The sequence below is a fragment of the Eutrigla gurnardus genome (genome assembly GCF_963514095.1).
Source record: "Eutrigla gurnardus genome assembly, chromosome: 2".
NCBI classification, from domain to species: domain Eukaryota; kingdom Metazoa; phylum Chordata; class Actinopteri; order Perciformes; family Triglidae; genus Eutrigla; species Eutrigla gurnardus.
Window position 1 is genome coordinate 20,011,369 of NC_139916.1, and position 19,718 is coordinate 20,031,086.

The following is a 19,718-nucleotide window of genomic DNA, read 5'->3' on the forward strand; positions in this document are numbered from 1 at the left end:
GTGAAGCTGCACTCATGACCTGAATGAACCCAGCTCCATCTTTTTATTAAGACAAATGATCACACCGAAGAAACCATTCGCTCTAAAACCAACACGACCCAAGAAACTTTTAAAATTTGTTTTGTCTTTTTAATAATTACCGTCAGGTAAAACCCATAAGACCATTACATTTATGACAGGTATTCTTACAGTACAAGACAGAACTCAAGGGGGATCAGAGCCGGTGGCATGGCCACACCTGACCACTGAAAAGTAAGACATTCATCGTCATTAGATTGTTCCAACTTTTACATGGAGTTCACAAATGTGTTTTTGCGCTTGACTCATATCAAACACACCGTTTTTCTTGATTAACTAGCAAATTCTAAAGATCTTGATAGAAACAGCGGAGTAGAAAAAAAACATTGTATAACAAGCAGAAGAATTCCTGATTTTATCTTAATTTCCTGTCAAGATGCAAGATGTACAATATATTGCTTTCAGGTGCTCAACTAAAAATGGATACCCCAACACATTCGTCTGTATCTCAGTCTGATACTCATGTTTTTCCCCTCCATCTCCTGCAGTTAAAACGCAGGTGCAGTGTCTCCGACCCGGGCTCAGACTAGTCTAACCGTTACACCACAGGGGGAGCTGCCATTTAAACAAGATACAGGAGCTAAAAGATGAACAATCACAAAGATAGGACCAACAGTAGTAGCCCCTCCTCAAAAGTGCAGCTTTTCCATCACTCATCTTTAATCAAGTTTTTTCATCAAAGTGAAACGTAGAATGACAAAAATAAACAAACAAAAAAAACCCAAATGATTTCTGTTCACTGAGAGCGCAGGCTAAAGGCCTCGAGCCTAAGACACAGTAATCCAGTCACACCAGTACAATTGAGGAGAGGACATGATGAAGTACAAACAACACAGGAATGAGTATTAAGAGTTTCCATGACTGACATTTCACGATAATTAAAAAAGCTGAACAGGAGGCGACACAGAGTCTGGACTTTACTCAAGAGTCATTTCATTCAAGTGTAGCTACACAATAATGTTGAAAAATTTACCTTTTATAATATGTGGTGCACTGGCTATCAAATGCACAGTTGTGTCATATATATATATATATATATATATATATATATATATAAAAATGCACACCGACGACATTATTGTGATAGAAATGCTCTAAAATCCAGAATCCACGCTGCCTTTGAATGCAAAATGCTGTTTCAGGAGAGCGCCTGAAGGATCCCAGACTCGACAGACACGAGCCCGATTGTTTTCAAAAACACGGACACACGATGTGGTGTTCAGCAGGACAGTTGGACCTTCTTTGGGGCCATTAACCGATATGCTGGTCCCACAGGCCAAGACAGCTAAGGCCTCATTTATGAAAAGGATTTTTGTTTTCTCTCTTTTTTTTGTTTTTTTGTTAAAATCAAACATAATCCAAAGCCGCCCATTACAGTATTTAAATTCAAACCATTTTCCTTTGATTTACCTTACAGTGTGTGTACCATTATCATCACCTTCGTCATCCGGATCATGCTGCTAAAATGTTTACCTTGACTCATGATTGCGGCTGTGCTACGGCACCTTTTTTTAGTCAATCGTTTCAAAGTGATTAATGACATCTGGGGGGGGAAAAATCAGGGAACATTTTCATAAATGCAGCCTTAAAATCAATGCGTACAGGTCGACATCACAGCGAGAGGTACCTAGGCAGACCTCTGGGTATAGAAGAGGATGTAGGCCTGAGTGTTGCACACCTCTTCCACACTGCACACCTTCATCTCAGAGTCATTACAGTGGACCCAGAAACCTGAAGACACAAAGACATTAAAACAGGTCAACAACAGAGCAACAGGACATCATAGTTTGATCTGAATGGAGTCGGTTCTCTTCCTCACCTCCTTCTGTATTGTAGCAGTATGCGGTGTAGTGCCCTGAGCCAAAGCCTTTACCATGATGCATAACAACAGCAGACAGATCGTAGGTGTAGCCTCCTCTGTGGACAGAGTGACCTGAGCCTGTGCAGCAGTATGGTTTGATGTTCAGAACCTGGTCAAAGGCCACGTGGACGCCGATTTTCTCCCTATGGTTACGCCCCGACCATCTGCCATACAACAGGGACTAGTTAGCCTGAGGACTCACAACCCATGATAAACAGAAACGCTCTTGTGCTAGAGCACTCTTATCAACCCAGTCTTGTTCATTGTTGTTTTTTTTATTGCTCAAATCAAAGTGGTTTTGTTTTTTAGTAAACATTAATAGAAAATCAGCTCGTAGAGAGACTTGCCTGAAGCGTTTGAGGTGCAGCCGTAGAACCTGAGGTAAACGGTAGATGAGAAGCTGTTTACGTGCCTCTGAGAGAACTAGGGGTTTGTGGGATGATTTCCGTCTTCTTTCTGACAAACCATGAAACAATGAGATGGTAAGTGAATCGCAAATCAATTCAAATGCATATTACGGATATGAGGCGTTGTTTTAGTGTAGAGGTGACACACTTTCTTACAATACATCAGCGCTTGCAAGCAGATTAACGTTTTGTGTAGCTGCCAGCCTAGTTTTCAAATCGCTGCTTCCTCCGAGGCTGTCAACAGTGGGCTAACACTCATCACTCCACCAATGAGTCATTGTCCTCTTGTGGAACAGAGCATTATTGACAAACCAGTTCGTCAGACATGGATTTTTTTAAAATCCATATACAAGGCTTAAAAAGACAGGGTCAGGTTTTAAAATATAATGATTCATTGTGGGAAAGCATCATGAATCAATTCAGATGTGTCCAACTCCAGCTGTAGAGGGCAAACCTTAACAGATTTTAAATGTTTTCAAAACCATTGTGTTGAACATTGTACTTACTGTTGCAGTGGTTGCAGGCATAGATGCTGCCTTCAAGAGCTTCCATTTCCGTAAACTTGGACAGCATCTCTGTGAGGGTGCAGCTGCGCTGGTAAGCTGTGGAGCCGGAGCCTTTGTCTATGCTGTGGTATCGCTCTGGAAACTCCAAAGACAAATCCCAGAATGGCTCAACTGTGTTGGACTTGTGCTTACAGGACAGACAGGTCACCTAAAAAGAAACCACACACAGCAAGGTGAGTAGAGAAAACAGGTGAGGACTACACTGGTAAGTAGGTGTGATGTTTGTTGATGCCACCAAGTCTTCAATCTCTACAGCCAATACAATGAGTACAGTTGATTGTTGTTGTAGGGAAATAATCAATATTATTAGCCAATATATTTCTGCCGATCACATCATTTCATGAAGTAAAGTCTTTGAGTGATATTCAAATATTAAAAAACGTAAAACAAATGGCAATAACATATTTGTCTACAGTCACACCTCATTTGTAAGTAGTCCTTGTTGCCTCACTTTTCCACAGAGTTTAAAGGCAGGCTTGGGACATGGTAATCATACCACAAAGTGCATGGGGCTCATATCTGATGTCTCACCTGGCTGAGTAGCTGTCCATGAAAGATGGTGTTGAGAACCTTTAGCACTTGCTTGGATAGCTTCCTCTTTGTGATGGGGATGACTATCCTGCGTTTGGACCCCTCTGTGTCCAGCTCCTGCTGCACCTTGTCCAGCAGCTCACACAAGAACTCCTGGGCATCCTGCTGGTCGTAACCACGGAAGGCCGGGATGAGGTTCCACACAGAGTGCAGCATGGCAAACGGAGACACTAAAGACCACCGGCCCGACCACATGACCCTGAAAAGTGTATGCAACTCGTGGCACAGAGACATCTGCTGGCGGGTGGAGCAGCGCGGCTCCTTGGGCTGGACCAACTCCGAAGACTGTGGGGCAGGCGGCGCACTCTCTTTTTTGCCCACAGGCAAATTCCAGCTGCCTGCCTTCCCCATGCGTCCAAGAGGGCATCCTGACAGCGCTGCCTTAGCACTGCTGACTACACCTCCTGTCACATCCTTTATCCCCTGGGAGTTATTGGTCTTGGCCAGCAGCTCCTCAGTCTCACACAGGTCCAACGTGAGAAAACACTCCCTGAATTTCTGCAGGTGGCTCAGCACTTGCAATATTGAGTTCATGTAGCACGTGTTGCCCAAATTGCGCAGACCAGTGACACCTGGAGCGGGTCTCCGACGGGTTACCGCATGTGTGGAGTAGTACCTCCTCAGTTTAGCAGCTCTGCCATTCTGAGGAGCCTTACGGGACAGAGTTAGAAGGGAAGGCTTCTTGGGAGGAGGAGGTAGGCGTTCTGGAGGGTCACGAAATTTGCGAGGAATGAGTGTGATGGTTGAACGTGGCGCCTGAGTAAGAAGCCTAGCGCTCTTTCTGGGAGGGACATTACCAAGCTCTTCCATGAGTCTCCTTTTTACCTCTTTCTTTTGTCTTCTGGCCTCCTCAAGTTTCTCTTCACGCTCATTCTGCACATCCTGATGTTTGCCGATCCACAGCCGAAGCATCTTCCCAAGAAGTGCTTTCCTCCTGTGGCGCGATGCCAGCTGCATGGTGGGTTGTGGCCCACCTTCCCCAACCCAGGAGGTGCAATCTCCCCCAGTTGAGGAGCGCAGGGAGCGTCTACCTGGGCTGCGAACAGTAGAGAGCGCCCCTCTGAGGAGTTTGAGGTCTCCCTCTGCGTTATCATTGAGTACATAGTCTCCACAGGCAAAACAGAACACATCCAGCTCACGCACCTCCATAGCCAGTGGGTGTTGTGACTCCTGAAAGTGTTTGAGTGAGTGCTCCTCCATGAAACGTCCACAGGCAACGTGGGAACACTTGAGGCAGGCCCACACTGAATCGGTGGTGCTGCATTCCACACAGTGCCATTTTTGTGGATTGAGGACGGAATGGTCGTGGCCCAGTCGAAGGCGTCCCACGTGCTTACAACGATCCATCTCTCCCGATACACATGTGGCCTCACTGATAGGACACACGTCCTGTAACCAAGCAGCACCTCATTCTGGGGTAAGATTCACAAGGGGGAAAAAAAGATTAAGATCTGCCCTTATAATCCAGTTAAAAAGACTGATAAACACATATCCAGTCTGAATCATTCACATGAATGAGCATACACGGCACACAATGTACTGTACATAACAGGTGACAGGTTTAAGTAGGGGGGAAAAGTGAAACGTTTGCTTACTTTAAAAGTAGTTTGCTTGATCAGGTTCCAGACAATACATCACAACATCTGCAGAGACAACTCAACGGCAACGTTCAGTTCCATCACCCATGTCCACCACTGGCAACGACAAAAACATTCTGGGATGACATTTTGGATTATAATCCAGTGGCTTCAGGACTCTATACACCAAAAGCTGTATTTTAACTAACAGATGTTCTGGTCTGCAAACATCTAAATATCTCTCGACTTCAAGGCACCCAGCATTTAAGTAGTGTTTCCATCAGTGTGTGATGATATTAGATAATTTCCAGTAGTGAAAACATTGAATGGTTTGTGGGCATTCTAATTCTGTTTTTCAGTACTAATATCCAGAGAACTCAATGTGATTGCATAACTTCTACACACAGTTTGACAGATATTACAGTGATATATGAAACATGATTAACACTGTGGTAAAAAAATAAAATAAAATAAAAACACTTGCACAGACCAGTTTCATACAATGCCTTTCTTCTTATGTGCTTGGGTTTGTTTCCTTGACTTCAAGTGTGCTTCCATTGATATTGTGGGCCTGTAACGCCCATTGAAACATTGTATGTAAATATTGGACTGTACAAAATTTACCCTGAAATTACCTAGAAACCTAGTACACGTCATTGGAGTGAAAACATATCAGAGTGTAGTTGTTATGGCGGAAAATATGCCCCTTTCAGTAAAGCAGAATATATGGTGCGCATACTCATTGATACAATATTTAAAGGTCGAACATGGACCAGGTTTAGAGGCAGCACGGTTGACATGTAGGAGAATGCCAGTCCATGATGCGGTGAATCCGTGTAATTGTCCATCTCACCGGTACCAGCGCTGCACTACACCATTCCCTTTTCTCTTTGTGTAACCAGCCCACTACTTTTAAAAAAAGTAACATTTGGACGACCCACCATTAACTTGCAAGTCTATGCAACTGGTTTCCAGTTGGTTGCATATCAACATTACCCCCAAATCGCGCTACTGTGCGTTGTGCTACTGGAAGCGTCTATTAACGCGTGTGACGCCGATATTCATAAATGTTACAATATTCCGACTGTTATGTGTCCGTGTTTAAAAGCCTGTCGCCTGGACCAGACTAGCTGTCTCTCAACACCGTGCTTAGCTACTCCACCGTCACCATGTCCGGCCAGAACAAAGAGCAGTCGGGGAGCCACTCTCCAGGAACATCCGACAACTTAGTTTCTCCGAGGCAGCTAAACAACCCATAAGTTAGCTCACGCCGCTAACCGCTAGCTACGGCGGCTCTGTGCGGGGTTAGCGTCGCCTAGCCTTTCGCTGTCTTATTTAATGTGTATGTATCTATGTACTTAGTTGATGATTCGCTTGGCACCAAGTGGCTTACATTCAGCGGTGTGTTATTAGCTTGCAATAGTAGCTAAGTTACCGTTAGCTGCGCGGCTAACGCGTCCGCGGAGGACAATCGAAGTAAACCCAACGGTTGCCGTCGGTCGCTAACGTTAACTAACGCTAAGTATTAACACTGTGTGCGGCTTAGCTCGCTAGCGGACTGCGCCGTTAACCGTTTAAAGAAAGTCCCCGGGTGACTTTCATCACAGAAAGCCGGTTAAATGGGGGCGCACATTAACACCCGGCCCCCCATCGTTGCTCCATACTACATTCGTAACATCTGATCACGTAAAAAGCTGGGTAACGTTACCTTCGCCAACATCCATCCATCCGGTGCACTCTGGGCTGGTTGTTGTCGTCCTCGCAGATTGAACAACCCAACTCTCAATCCGAGCCCAGACGCCGCTGCTCTCATTGGACTGGGACTGAGCGGCAACCGGGCTCCCATTGGCGGAATGGCTGAACAACAGGCAGCAAGATGGACCGTCCGTCCGTCCACCCACCGAGGCCACATGGAACAATAAGCGAGGCTCGACCGACCGCAACCGGGCAAACCCTGAGCCCCTGAGCCCCTGACCCCAATGTCCCCGAAAGCCCCGTGTTCGCCATGTGTCAGCTGGTTTGTGCTAATCTGATTTAAATTTAAAAAAAAAAAACGTTTTAGAGGACGTAAACACATTATTCGCTGAAACTGTCATGTGGAAGGAACTTGATTCAAAATCTACATTTAGAGCCTCTTTCACTGCTTAATCTGTGATCCTAGATAACAGGGTGAAACTGCATGGTGCCAAGTACACTGGTTAAAAAAATGAAGGGAACACGTAATCCTCATTGTATAACACCAAGTCAGTTAAACTTCATGGAGGTCAATCTGTCCATTTCGGAAGCAGAAGTGATCATGAATCAATTTCACCGGCTTTGGTGCAAATAAAAGTGACAACGGGTGCAATGGAGAGGCAAAAGCAAGACAACCCCCGAAAAGGGAATGGTTTTGCATGTGGTTGCATGCGCATGGTTGCAAGAAGTTTTGCTGTGTCTCCCAGCACATATGAAATCCTGAGAGATGATTGCGAGACCTTATGCTGGTGCAGTGGGCCCTCGGTTCCTCCTGGTGCAGGACAATGCCTCGTTAAGGCAGTTTCTGGATGATGAAGGCATTGATGTCATTGACGGCCCTCTCGTTCCCCTGACGTAAATCCAATTGAGCACCTATGGGACATTATTTATCGGTGTATCAGACTGCCACAGACTGTCCAGGAGCTGCCTGATGCCCTGATCCAGATCTGGGAGGAGATCCCCCAGGACACCATCAGGAGCATGCCCAGACATTGTCGGGAGTGCGTACGGGCACATGGGAGCCATACACACTACTGAGTCACATTATGAGTTGTTTTGATCAAATTCACACAAGTTGGATCAGCCTGTGATTTCAATTTTTGGTGTGATTTTGAATCCAGCCATACATGTGTTGATAATTGATTCTATTGACTGACTTGTGTAATTTTGTTCTCAACAAAATATAAAATGTACATCAGTAAAGATTTTCAACTTAAATAATTCCTTCATTGTAATCTTATGTGTGATTTAAGTGTTCCTGTAATTGAGCAGTGTAGTAATCCAGGACTATTTGTCAAAAATATGCATCGGGTGTGCAAAATTTCTTTGACTATCATTTTTCATACAATGTATTGTTTTTTTAACTGAATCATTTTAGGCTGTCTGTCTTACAGTGGACATTTTTACCTGTCAAACATCAGTGGAGGAAGAAATGTTTTGATCCTTTACTTCAGTTAAAGTAGCAGTAAGACAATGTACCATACATGTATGTATGCATTAAAATGAAAGCAGCATTTTAAAGACCCTGCACGTACGCAATTCATCCCCACGGACCCTTTAGTTTATATCTTTTACTAATTTCTCCACAGAAGACATTAACATGCCGTAGTATGAAAAATATAGTTCTAAGTAACACAATTAATGTTTGCTCAATTCCTTTTAGCCATTGTCCTGGTTCACTAGAAAGGAGTCATCATTAATGTTATTAGTAACACCTCTGTATTGTACATGCAGATCAATAGTATGGCTTAATGGGCAATGAAAACTCAACAGAGACCTTATTCGTGTTACCTGTATTTTATATTTTTTAAGTCAATATCTCTACCATGAAAAAGTCTATTGAATATAAAACATCATTGAGCTGAGACCCGGCCGCAGGTCCCTGCAGATATCATTGTGCATACTTAAAAAGGCTTTTCCTGTTCAAATCTTTATTACCTAATCAAGATTCCTCCTTCTGCTCTCCATTAAGTCTTTTTAATACAAGAAGCTTTCATCAAATAGTAAAGTGTTTAATGTTGAGGCTCCAGAAATAGAGATTTAACAAAACACAGGCTTTGAACAATGCCTGGATATCATTCTGATCCACAGGACCAGAACTCAAGCAACATCAAAACAAACGTAAAAAAATAAGTTCTCTCCATTGCCACCGACAACTCAACGCACGTTGCTTCCTGGGGCTTGCAGTTTCCGAAGTTTGTTGAACAACTCCAGGTACTGGGTCATGGTGTCGACGCAGTCTGATGGAGCAAAGAGTCCTTCAGGCTTGGCAGCATACACAGACGGCAGCTCGGGAACACTGGGGCCCAGAAAGGACTGCATGAACTCCTTTGTGAGATTCCAGCAGTCCCCCGGGACAACACAAGGACAGTACTCCACCTGAGGAAACACACAAAGATTTAATGCAGCCACAGCGGGGGAAAAATGTCATGTTTCCACTCACATTGATATTAATTTAACTACATACCTCTACTGTTATCCCTCTGGCACTTGAGCTCATTGTCACAGTACCAACTTTTATCAAGAAGTCACAGTAGCGGAACCTCGAACCACGACACTCCACTTTGTGCCCCTTGGCATTTTGGAAATGACTTTTTAGCTTCACCATGAGAACGTCAAAGTTTGCGTCGGCTACCATGCAGGGTCCGCCTTCAAACAGACCCATGCAGCTCAGGGGGGTTTCAGAGTTGTGCATCATGTATAAGAGCTTGGTGGGCTGACCTACAACAGATGGGCAAGACGGACTGTCAGAGGTGTAAGTAAAGTGAGTCACTCAAGTACTGTATTTATAATAGTTTTGAAGCATTAGCACATTTACTTTGTGAGATACTTTTACTCCAACACAATGTAACTTGTACATGTTGCAGTTAGTAATTTTGTATTCCAGTACATCTATCTGATGAACTCAGAGTAGTTACAGGATAAGGTTTTCCATGCAAAATATGTAAAACCATTAAAATATGATCAATTGTTACAGTTATTGTTAAAATTGTACAATGGAAACCCTGCTTTACAAATTGATGACATGCAAAACTATCAGCTGGGGAGCAATATTAGACTAAAAGTCTGGATATATTTGCTTTCAGATACTCATACTTTATAAGGAACAATACCAAATTGCAGGAATACCCCTTTTCCTGCTATGTATGATAAGGATGAGAGTAACACCTACAGGTTGAATCTGATGCTCAAAGAAAATGCAAAGAGTTAAATATTACCGCTAACATTTCCTGTTGCATGGTATGTTTCACAGTCTACACAGAAACTGCCCTGCTTCACGGCACCCAGCTGCTCCAGCTTCTTGTGCAGGATGTCCACTGTCTGCTGCACACTCTTGCCCTCTGCCACGGGCACCTGGCACACACTGCAGTACCACAGAAACACAGGACCGCAGCACGTTAGTATCCATTATCTGCATATGATGTTATCAGAAAGCTGATCGGTCTCTAAGAGCATCGTGTGAATGGCAGTGAGCGACGCAGCGCAGCCAAATGACAATTATACCGGTCAATATATGGTTGACGCGAGCTACTGGAGACACATATGTAAATTAATGACGTTCCAAACATTGATAACATTTAAATATCGCTTAAACAATAAAGTAATCATCTCACCAAGTAACCCCCATTGATGTTTTTTGTTGTTTTGTTGCCTCCAATCGTTTTCCTCGCTGTGGGTTGAGTACTTCCGGGTGAAATGTGAGTCTTCCGCTAAAGTTAAATCAAGAGTATAAAATATTTTACACAGCAAACAAACATTCTTGATAATTAACGAGGCTCAGTCTTCACACGTCGTCGAAAATTAAAACAGTTTAACGCGACTACGCATTCTTGCTAGGTTTCGACGTCACGTGACGTAAAAACGTCACTTCCCGTCTGCAATGGGCAGTCGCACGTGTTGGAAAGCGACTGTTTACAGTACTCGTAAAGTCTAAAGAGTTTAGGCAGCGCGTATTTTAGCCGCATTTTCTATCAATTTACCGCGATGCCGAAGGTAAAGAAGTCCAGGGGCGGGGGCGGAGGAGGAGAGCCGAGCGGCGGAGGACCAGCGGTGGCGCTGGCTGACCAGATCCTACAGGCGGACACGACGCGAGCCCGAGGCCGGGTGAAGAGCAGAGACGGCCGCGAAGAGAACGAGGCCACATACGTGGACGAGCGTCTGTCTCGGAAGATCTTAGAACAGGCACGAATTCAGCAAGAGGAGCTTCAGACCGAATATGGCCTACCATCGGAGAAGACGAAGAAAACACCAGTCACGGTCCTCGGTAATGTTGCTGTAATGTGAATCTGCATCCGGAAGTCTATACAAGTTGTCTTTTACATGGGAAGCATTATATTGAATGGGTGCTACTGTGACACGACTAGTCTACTCTTCTGTTAGTGTACATGTAAGCATACTTTTAGGTAATGGTTATATTCACAAACAGTAATTCGTAGTTTTACATGTTCAACATTAATTGTACAGTCTTCATTGAATTAGTGAAGGAAACTAATAAATCAGCAATATTGGATTGAAGGAAATGAAGGTTATGAAAATTATGTATGAAAGTAGTATGAAATTCATATTTTGACCAATACGGTGATAAGAGTGACCATCTTACTGACTGTCTTCTGTTTTGTAATAAACTCTTAGGGACTGACACACAGGACGCAGACTCCGATGAGGAGTGGCCGGCCCTGGGAGCAGCTGGTGCTGATGACGACAACGTCGTGTGCGAGACAGAAGTTATCGTTGACCCTGACGATGAGAAGGCCATGGAGACGTTCATGAATAAAAACCCTCCGATGAGGCAAGATTCAACATAACCCCGGCTTTATCTGGACACCCGTTGTAGAGTTTGAATTCAAATCGCACACACGCACCATAAGCTCAATTTCTCCTCCTCTTCGTGCTCTTTGTAGACGGACCTTAGCTGATATTATCATGGAGAAGATTACGGAGAAGCAGACAGAGGTAGGGACGGTGATGTCAGAGGCATCGGGGCGTCCAATGCCCCAACTCGACCCGAGGGTCATAGAAGTGTACAAAGGCGTCAACAAGGTGAGCTGTCGGTTGTCTTAAAGTGTCCATTTAGTGCTTGACTGTAAATGTGAAGATCTCCTGGTAAACGGTTACATTTGAGTTGACATTCCTGTCGTTTTGCTTCAGGTTCTGGCAAGATACCGCAGCGGTAAATTGCCGAAGGCTTTTAAAATAGTGCCGGCACTTTCAAACTGGGAGCAGGTTCTTTATTTGACCGAGCCTGAGACCTGGACTGCAGCCGCCATGTATCAGGCAACAAGGTGAGTCCCCCGTTGCTTTGTGTTTGGCTTTACACTCGGTGAGTCATTTGATTTACTGCAGATATTTCATTGCCTTTTTTTTTTGTCCCCTGCTTTTGTTCTAGGATATTTTCGTCCAATCTGAAAGAGCGAATGGCTCAGAGGTTTTACAACTTGGTGCTGCTGCCCAGAGTGCGAGACGATATTGCAGAGTACAAGCGGCTCAACTTCCATCTGTACAGTGCTCTGAAGAAGGCCTTGTTCAAACCAGGAGCGTGGTTTAAAGGTCAGTAGAGAAGACTGATATTAGAGCTGCAACAATTCTGGATTAATTGATTATTGATAGACGGAAGAATTATCTATTTTTCTCAAGATTTTATTTTATTTCTATCAAGTTTTTGCTCTAGCTTCTAAAATATGATAATTTGCTTACTTGATCTACATTATAATCTGGGTTTTGGACTGGATAGAACAAGATACTTGATGACATGACCGTTATGGGCATTTTTTTCCCACAGACATAAATCAATATCGTTCTCCCCTCGCAGCCTCCCACCTCCCTCTTGTTTTACGAAAATAGTTCAGGAAATGTGTTTCTGAAAACATTTTATGTGAGAAATAAGCTATGCAGTTGCTGAATCCGTCTTTATTTTAGATCGACAACGGTCAGTTTTAAGATTTTCGAGAGCTTGCGGGTGGCGGCGCCCCGTCTCTCGAAACTCGCCGCTCCGCAGCGGCATTACACGGCTTCTTACATAGACAATGAATGGGAACATTCCCTCCGCTATGAACTCAGGCAGGACGCCGTTTAGTTTCCCGGTGTGTCCGGGACTTCCACAACATGTACAAAGCAGTAATAGTGTTTATTATGGCCACGAATGATGAAACATTATCGGTGTAAATGCAGCGGGTGCCGCTCGGATTTCTCTCTCACCCCGACTGCAGTACGTCCCCGATCCCAAACTGCTCGGCGATCGCTCGCCACAATCCCTCCCCTCCCCTCCCTGCTGACGCTGCAGCCTCAGCCAAAATCACGTGAGAGCCCTGCTCCGTACCTGAACTGCTCAGGGCAACAAGCGTCTCGTCCGCTCGTAGTTTCAAACGCGGAAGTGAGTCGGGACGAGACGTGAGCAGGAGCAGGAGAGTGAGCGAGGATTGGATCGGAACATTTAGCCAATAGTAGCCATGCGGACCGGATGGCTACTATTGGCTAAAGTTTGGCTCAAGTGAAAAATTGTAGACTAGAACTTTAATTGATAGTGAAGATGATCATTAGTTTCAGCCCTAGTTGATGTTAATCTCATGTGTTAAACAGTAAGTTAACACTAGTGTTGGACAAGTTCCTTTTGAAATGTAATCTATTACATATTAGGAGTTACTTCCATTTGAAAGTAATGCATTACTTACATATATTTCAGTCTATACAGAATAATGTGTTACTGATCTTATTACTTTTGCTTTACTTTCCGAAGTACGACGAGGTGTTATAAAATGTATTTGTAAAAGTAATACTGTAACATGATCCTTTTACATGAATTTTTCTTTTAAATTTCTATGGACTGAATGAATTTGGATAGTAAATACATTTGTTGTGTAGTAGAGGGCAAGCTGAGAGTAAAATCTAAATAGTGTTGAAGTCAAATATTTTGTGATATGCCTGCCGGGCCTCTAAACAGCAGCAATCATGTAAAGCATTACTGGGATAAGCTCTAGTCACACGTGACCGGTGAAAATAAAAAGTGGGCAGGGTGAACAAATGAGAGGATTTAACAGATTGTTGTAAAGAAGGAAATACAAGCTATATGGGACGTGTCACGTTTCTAATTTCAGGACTAAATTTAGAAATGTAATTCTGAGGACACTGACGGGATTTGTTGGAGTCCGCCGGGTAAATAACATCATTGGTTCTGGAAGCTCAGTAATTAAAAACAGTCGGATTTAATTGGGTCAAGCCACTTCCAAATTTCTAGCATTCATTTGGCTAATGATTGTTTTCTTTATTCCTTTGTGAACCCACTATTTACAAACCGTCCCACATTAACGGGACTATTTTCTCCCCAACATCCCATGACCTATATTAAAAAACCATCAGTACGAGACACAACCACTAAGCGGCAGTGTTGCTCACAAATACACTCAACTGTTTAGTGTGACAGAGAGAAATGTGATCGGCATTTTCTATTATTTGTTCTCTTATTCAGGGCTCATGTAGTTTACTGAAGTAGTTGAATATGTGAATAATGAAATGCATATGTGAGTCCCTTTTTATGTTTTTCCACATGATCAATGCATCTCGAGGCTCCGAAATGTGTGTTGTATCATTGTTTTTCAAAAATAGATGTTTTCCATAATGAATGAGTTCAAAATATGGACAAACAAGAAAGCAAACTCAAAATAAATTAAGTAATCTTTTGTCACTTAAATCAAATTAGTGTTTAAAAAATTCTATAGGCATTCCCATAAGTATCAGTATTGACTGTGCTTTTGAATTAGAAAAGTTGATTGTAAGCAGAACAGCCATTATTATTTACTTTTAAGGATTCAAAGGGGTGAAATGAAAAATGTCCTTTTCAACTCTTTTAGATCACATCCCTGGTCATATTCTGCACCTATTTTACATTATATAATTTATATCCTATTTCACAGGGCTGACATGTAGAGACAGACAACCATCCACACTCACATTCACATCTATGGGCTGGAGAAAAAAAAACTCCCAAAAAATAAAGGTCTTTGTATAATTATATAAAAATCAAATGTTTTATTCTTTATGGAGAACAAAATATGATGCATTTTAACATCGGCTAGTATCAACCAATTTAACCCAATAATATGACATTGATCTATCAGTCAGTCTCCAACTACATCTCCGCACAGAGCTAGAGATGGTTGTAATCTTTTGAACAATCAAATTCCTCCCGCCGGTCCTGTTTAATTCAGAAATATGTCACCATATGGAGGCTAGATAGTCTTGAAACGCCAGTATGTCTCTGAAAGTTGCCAGATACCCTACAAACATGGATGCCTTCCCATCGGTCAAAGTCTGTTGTCATGGTGATTAAACCCAAATGTAATGGATATTGTTAACCCTCACAGGACCGGCTCTGTTAATCATACCATCATCTTAAGTTCTCAGATCATGTTGACTCTGCCAAGTCCTAAACAAGGGAATTGCCTTGCATTATTGGAAGTGTGTGTAGATCCAGTGCTTTTGGAGGTTTAATCATTTTAGTTACAAGGGACTTAAAGTCAGATGTATCAGATCTTCTGCTGCATCTGTCTCACAGGTTCCTCACCTTTTAATACTCTGAATGTTTTGGGCCTCTTCTGTCACACAGGCATACTGATTCCTATGTGTGAGTCTGGGACGTGTACTCTGAGGGAAGCCATCATCATCGGAAGCATACTCACAAAGTGCTCCATCCCCGTGCTCCACTCCAGGTAATGTTTCCTTAATGTAATGATGCACACACACCTGCAGACCGTAGTCAGAATTTTATCTATGTCAGATTCAGCCAGGTGTCCCTGAATGCAAAACAGCATGTGATGTTGGCAAGATAAGTACAGGCAGGGTTGCATAACATGGTAGGTTGTATAACATGCAAAATCGCTCTTTTCTTTCAGCGCCGCAATGCTTAAGTTGGCAGAGATGGAGTACAATGGCGCCAACAGTATTTTCCTGCGGCTCTTGCTCGACAAGAAATACGCCCTGCCTTTCCGTGTCCTGGATGCCTTGGTGGCCCACTTCCTGTCTTTCCGCAATGAAAAGCGTGTGCTTCCTGTGTTATGGCATCAGAGTTTACTCACCCTGGCTCAGCGCTACAAAGCTGATCTGGCATCCGAACAGAAGACGGCGCTGCTGGAGCTGCTCAAGATACAAACACACCCTACGATCTCTGCAGAGATTCGCAGGGAACTTCAGAACTCTGAGTCAAGGGATCTTGAAGTGGGGCTCCCTGTTACAGTTGAGATGGACTGAGGGATTCTGTGTGGCGTTTCCTCCTTCTGATGCAAATGATTAATGCTGTCTTCAGCGTGGATAAAATGGTGTTAAATCTAACTTCATTGATCTTCCTGACCCACGAAAGGACAGTTTCAAAGGGCAGCATCTCATTACAATGTCTCAGGGGCCGTCATTGTGTTCCTGCTTGGTTGAGTTTGGACATTTAAAAATACACATCAGATGTGATGTAGCGTTTTAATTTCATACAGGAATCGCTGAACATTGTTGTTGCAGTGCAGTGATTGGAAATGCAAATACTGATATTTGTGTTGATTGATGAGCAACCATTTTATGTTGTCAACTGTTTAAGCAATTCAAAAGAGGGATAGTAAAAGACCTGAGCACAATTTTGTTTTGTTGAGTTTCTGTTATAAATTGTCAGCTAACATACACTAATTCACAACATGTAAACCCCTATAAATTGGAAATTAAACTTAATACACTTTTTTTTTTTTTTTTTTACAGAAAAATACCTTTTCAATACCTGAAAAGTAAACAAATGTGTATTTTTAAGGAAGCTCTTCTAAGATTGGGAATAGTTATACATGTAAAAGTAATTTAAAAAACTGTTAAAGGGCAGCGAGTCACTGTTGCATTCAAATACAATTTCATTGTTCGAATTTAGTTGACACTCGGCAATTAGAAAAGAAAGTTAACCTCAACTGATTCTAGCTTCTCTCACCTGACATTAAGTAAACCACGGAGCCATGGCCTACCCGTTAGGTTCAATTTTTCTGGTCGATCATGATGACATTAGTTAATTCTGGTTTGAAAATGCAAATAACGCGCAGTGGAGCCGTTGTGTCCGCTATACCGAAGGACTCTTGAATGTTACAGTTACAGAATGTTAGCATAGCTAGCTAGCTAACGTTAGCTAACTAAATAACTGTTAAACGCCAGTTTGGGGGGTCTATTGTTATTTTTATTGAGTAGCCGAAGTCACATTTAATGCTACTGTGTTCAACTTCGTCGAATGGATCTTTTTGAGGACACACGACGTGGATCCGTAGAAACAGCGTTAAATGCCGGTGACCCGGGGCCTGAGGTGGTCCTCCGGGCGCGTAGCAACGCTCCCGTGGCCGGCGACCTCAGGATACTGTATAACCTGACGGCGGCAGAGAAGAGCTGCCCGGTGTCTCCTTATTTTGGCCGAGTGCAGACAGACGTCCAGCCATACATGAGGAGGATACTGTCAGTGTGGATGTTTCAGGTACATTCAAACCAAACTGAAAGTATATCTCAGCTAGCTGACTTAAAGGTACAACATGAGTCTCTATTGTAGGTGTGCGAGGAGCAGAAATGTGAAGAGGAGGTGTTCCCGCAGGCGATGTATTACCTGGACTGTTACCTGAGCAGGTTCCCCATTGAAAAGCCCAACCTGCAACTTTTGGGGACCGTGTGCATGTTCCTGGCCTCCAAAATGAGAGAGACCGTCCATTTGACTGCCAGCCAGCTTCGCATCTACACAGACAACTCAATCTCAGTCTCAGACATCCTGGTAACTTTATTTTTTATATAAACTACACATTGCATATGGGATCATAGAAGTGCAGAGATGCAGGAAGTTTTGTCTCTACTGCTCTAATAGTGAAGTGCACTCTCTTTTACTGTGCATGTCCCCATAAAGAATATGTCTAAATGCCCTAAATATAAAGAATTAAGACAATGGTCACAAGCAAATTACCCACTGAGCCATAATATGAGGCTTTGATAAATGTACCAAAGACACTGGAATCTAATGGATACCACCTGGATTTACAACACATTTTCAGCGTTGCATTGCTTTTATGGTTACCATTTATTATTTTGATGGTGGACTCTTTATGAGGAGCGTGTGTGTGTTGCAGCAATGGGAGATGGTCGTGGTGTCCAGGTTAGACTGGTGTCTGGCATCCGTGATACCGACTGACTTCCTGGAGCCAGTCCTTAACGCTCTCCCCTTTGTTCAGCCTGACCACCTTCCCATCATGCGCAGGCATTTCCACTCCTACATTGCCCTGGCAGCCACTGGTAAGTTGCATAACCGAACCAACACACGTTTTTTTTCCACCTCAAATAAAACACAGCAGAGGCAAATATGCATTGGCAGTGGATAAAAATAAGTAAAAAGACCGTGTCTGACCATATATTTTCTTGTGTTAACTTATTTCTGTGCTCTGTTGTAAAGCCTTTTTTATCACTACAGCCGAATGAAAGCACATATATCCCTTTTTAAGTGAGCGTTAATTGTAACGGTGCAATTAAACGACTTTACGCGCTGTGAATGGTGGACGCCAAGCAGACATAACTTTGATTGCGATGCGTCAGCGGTTCATTTTGGAGACAGAGAGCTGAGTTTGTGTAATGCCTGTATTGTCTGCCGTGAAAGACCTGCGTCCAACTATTCAGCTGGCTGATTTCCCACGAATCTCTGTGGTGCTGCCCGAGGCAACAGGTCACGGGGGTACAGTTCAGTTGGTGCTGCTGTAGACAGACTATGACATTACAACCCATAAAATGAAGACAATTCCTTGGCTCCCGACATTGTAGCTCTTTCAAAAAGGTGTCTCGGCGTGTCTCCTGCCTGAGGCAATTAGGATATTATATCAGATTATCAGGTTTTGGGAAATGTCTGCTTTTGAGTACTTGCTTTTGTCCATGAGGGTGTGTCTACAATGGTGAAACATCTGTTTAATTGTCTACACAAAGCCTATACTAACTTTCTCACTGCTGCAATAGTCTTCAAGTACTGTGCACTACAAGTGGCCATCTTATTTTAGAAATACAGCGCTAGTTAGGATTCTTTGATTTTTTTAAGAGTAAGTGATGTTTGCCTCTTGTCGTCAGACGACAGGTTTTTGGGGTTCTTGCCCTCCACACTTGCGTGTGCCTGCGTGAGCATTGCCACGCCGAAGCTTAAGTCAGTGGATGCTGCGGCCTCCTCTGATTTGGTGATGACGTTTCTGGCCAACCTTTTGGTCATTGATCTGGTAAGGTTAATGTTTAACTGACATTTGTTGATAATATCAAATTTGACTTTGCCCACCTGTCAACATTAACTGCAAACAAACTAATGTATGTTTATAAGAGCATTTAGTGGACATTTAGTATGTTTATAAGAGCAACCATTGACATTAAGTACTTGTCAAGATCCATAGAAAAACGTCTGTCCGTTACCCACTGATGAACTTATGGTTGTTTTTCTTTGAATGTGTCCCTGAACAGAACTCTGTCCTCCTCTGCTATGATCAGCTAGGGAGTGTGTTGGAGCACAGCCTGCCCCCCTTGTTTCCAGGCTAGTGTTTGCAGATCAGGAGCACACAGCTCTGAGATCAGCAACACCCTTACTGACTTTCAGGATGTTGTATTGACACCGGTGACATCACCCCAGGAAATCAAGCGAAAACACTCCTCTCTTGGAATTTGCTAAATTGTTAACTTACAGCTGTGGAACACGATGAGAAAAAACCTAAATATCAGGCCTAAATGCCCTTTAATGGTAATTGTTGGTTACAAGTTGATTGTTTTGGAGGTCGCTCTGTGACGTGTAGAGCTGTTGAAGTTTAACATTTCTTTTTAAATGTTTGTTCCGTCACTGATCGTTTTAAAGTATCTTGCAAATGCTGAAGCAGCTTTGAAACAGAATGATTTATGATACATT

The 19,718-nt window shown here is 43.1% G+C and overlaps 4 protein-coding genes across 4 annotated transcripts; 2 read left to right on the forward strand and 2 right to left on the reverse strand.

Annotated features, from left to right (window-relative positions):
* Nucleotides 1–107: 107 nt before the first annotated feature.
* Nucleotides 108–7,112, reverse strand: usp49 (ubiquitin specific peptidase 49). Its single transcript, XM_084020250.1, has 7 exons — nt 6,789–7,112; nt 5,099–5,197; nt 3,444–4,915; nt 2,853–3,060; nt 2,287–2,395; nt 1,898–2,103; nt 108–1,809 (listed from the first exon to the last, which is right to left on the reverse strand). The coding sequence occupies exons 3-7, from the start codon at nt 4,848–4,850 to the stop codon at nt 1,706–1,708; spliced, it is 2,034 nt and encodes a 677-aa protein (XP_083876376.1). The 5' UTR covers nt 4,851–4,915; nt 5,099–5,197; nt 6,789–7,112; the 3' UTR covers nt 108–1,705.
* Nucleotides 7,113–8,728: 1,616 nt separating this feature from the next.
* med20 (mediator complex subunit 20) lies at nt 8,729–10,596 on the reverse strand. Its single transcript, XM_084020349.1, has 4 exons — nt 10,429–10,596; nt 10,033–10,178; nt 9,282–9,535; nt 8,729–9,193 (listed from the first exon to the last, which is right to left on the reverse strand). Exons 1-4 carry the CDS (start codon nt 10,440–10,442, stop codon nt 8,972–8,974), a joined length of 636 nt encoding a protein of 211 aa, XP_083876475.1. The 5' UTR covers nt 10,443–10,596; the 3' UTR covers nt 8,729–8,971.
* An 86-nt stretch (nt 10,597–10,682) lies between these two features.
* On the forward strand, nt 10,683–16,523 carry bysl (bystin-like). The gene is made up of 7 exons (XM_084020337.1): nt 10,683–11,078; nt 11,447–11,603; nt 11,716–11,854; nt 11,963–12,096; nt 12,201–12,361; nt 15,414–15,516; nt 15,700–16,523. Exons 1-7 carry the CDS (start codon nt 10,799–10,801, stop codon nt 16,052–16,054), a joined length of 1,329 nt encoding a protein of 442 aa, XP_083876463.1. The 5' UTR covers nt 10,683–10,798; the 3' UTR covers nt 16,055–16,523.
* Nucleotides 16,524–17,051: 528 nt separating this feature from the next.
* Nucleotides 17,052–19,487, forward strand: ccnd3 (cyclin D3; the record flags this gene model as incomplete). Its single annotated transcript, XM_084031725.1, is given in 6 exon segments — nt 17,052–17,288; nt 17,361–17,576; nt 17,926–18,088; nt 18,905–19,047; nt 19,283–19,336; nt 19,338–19,487. Coding segments are annotated over 6 exon segments (963 nt in total).
* Between the last annotated feature and the right edge of the window lie 231 nt (nt 19,488–19,718).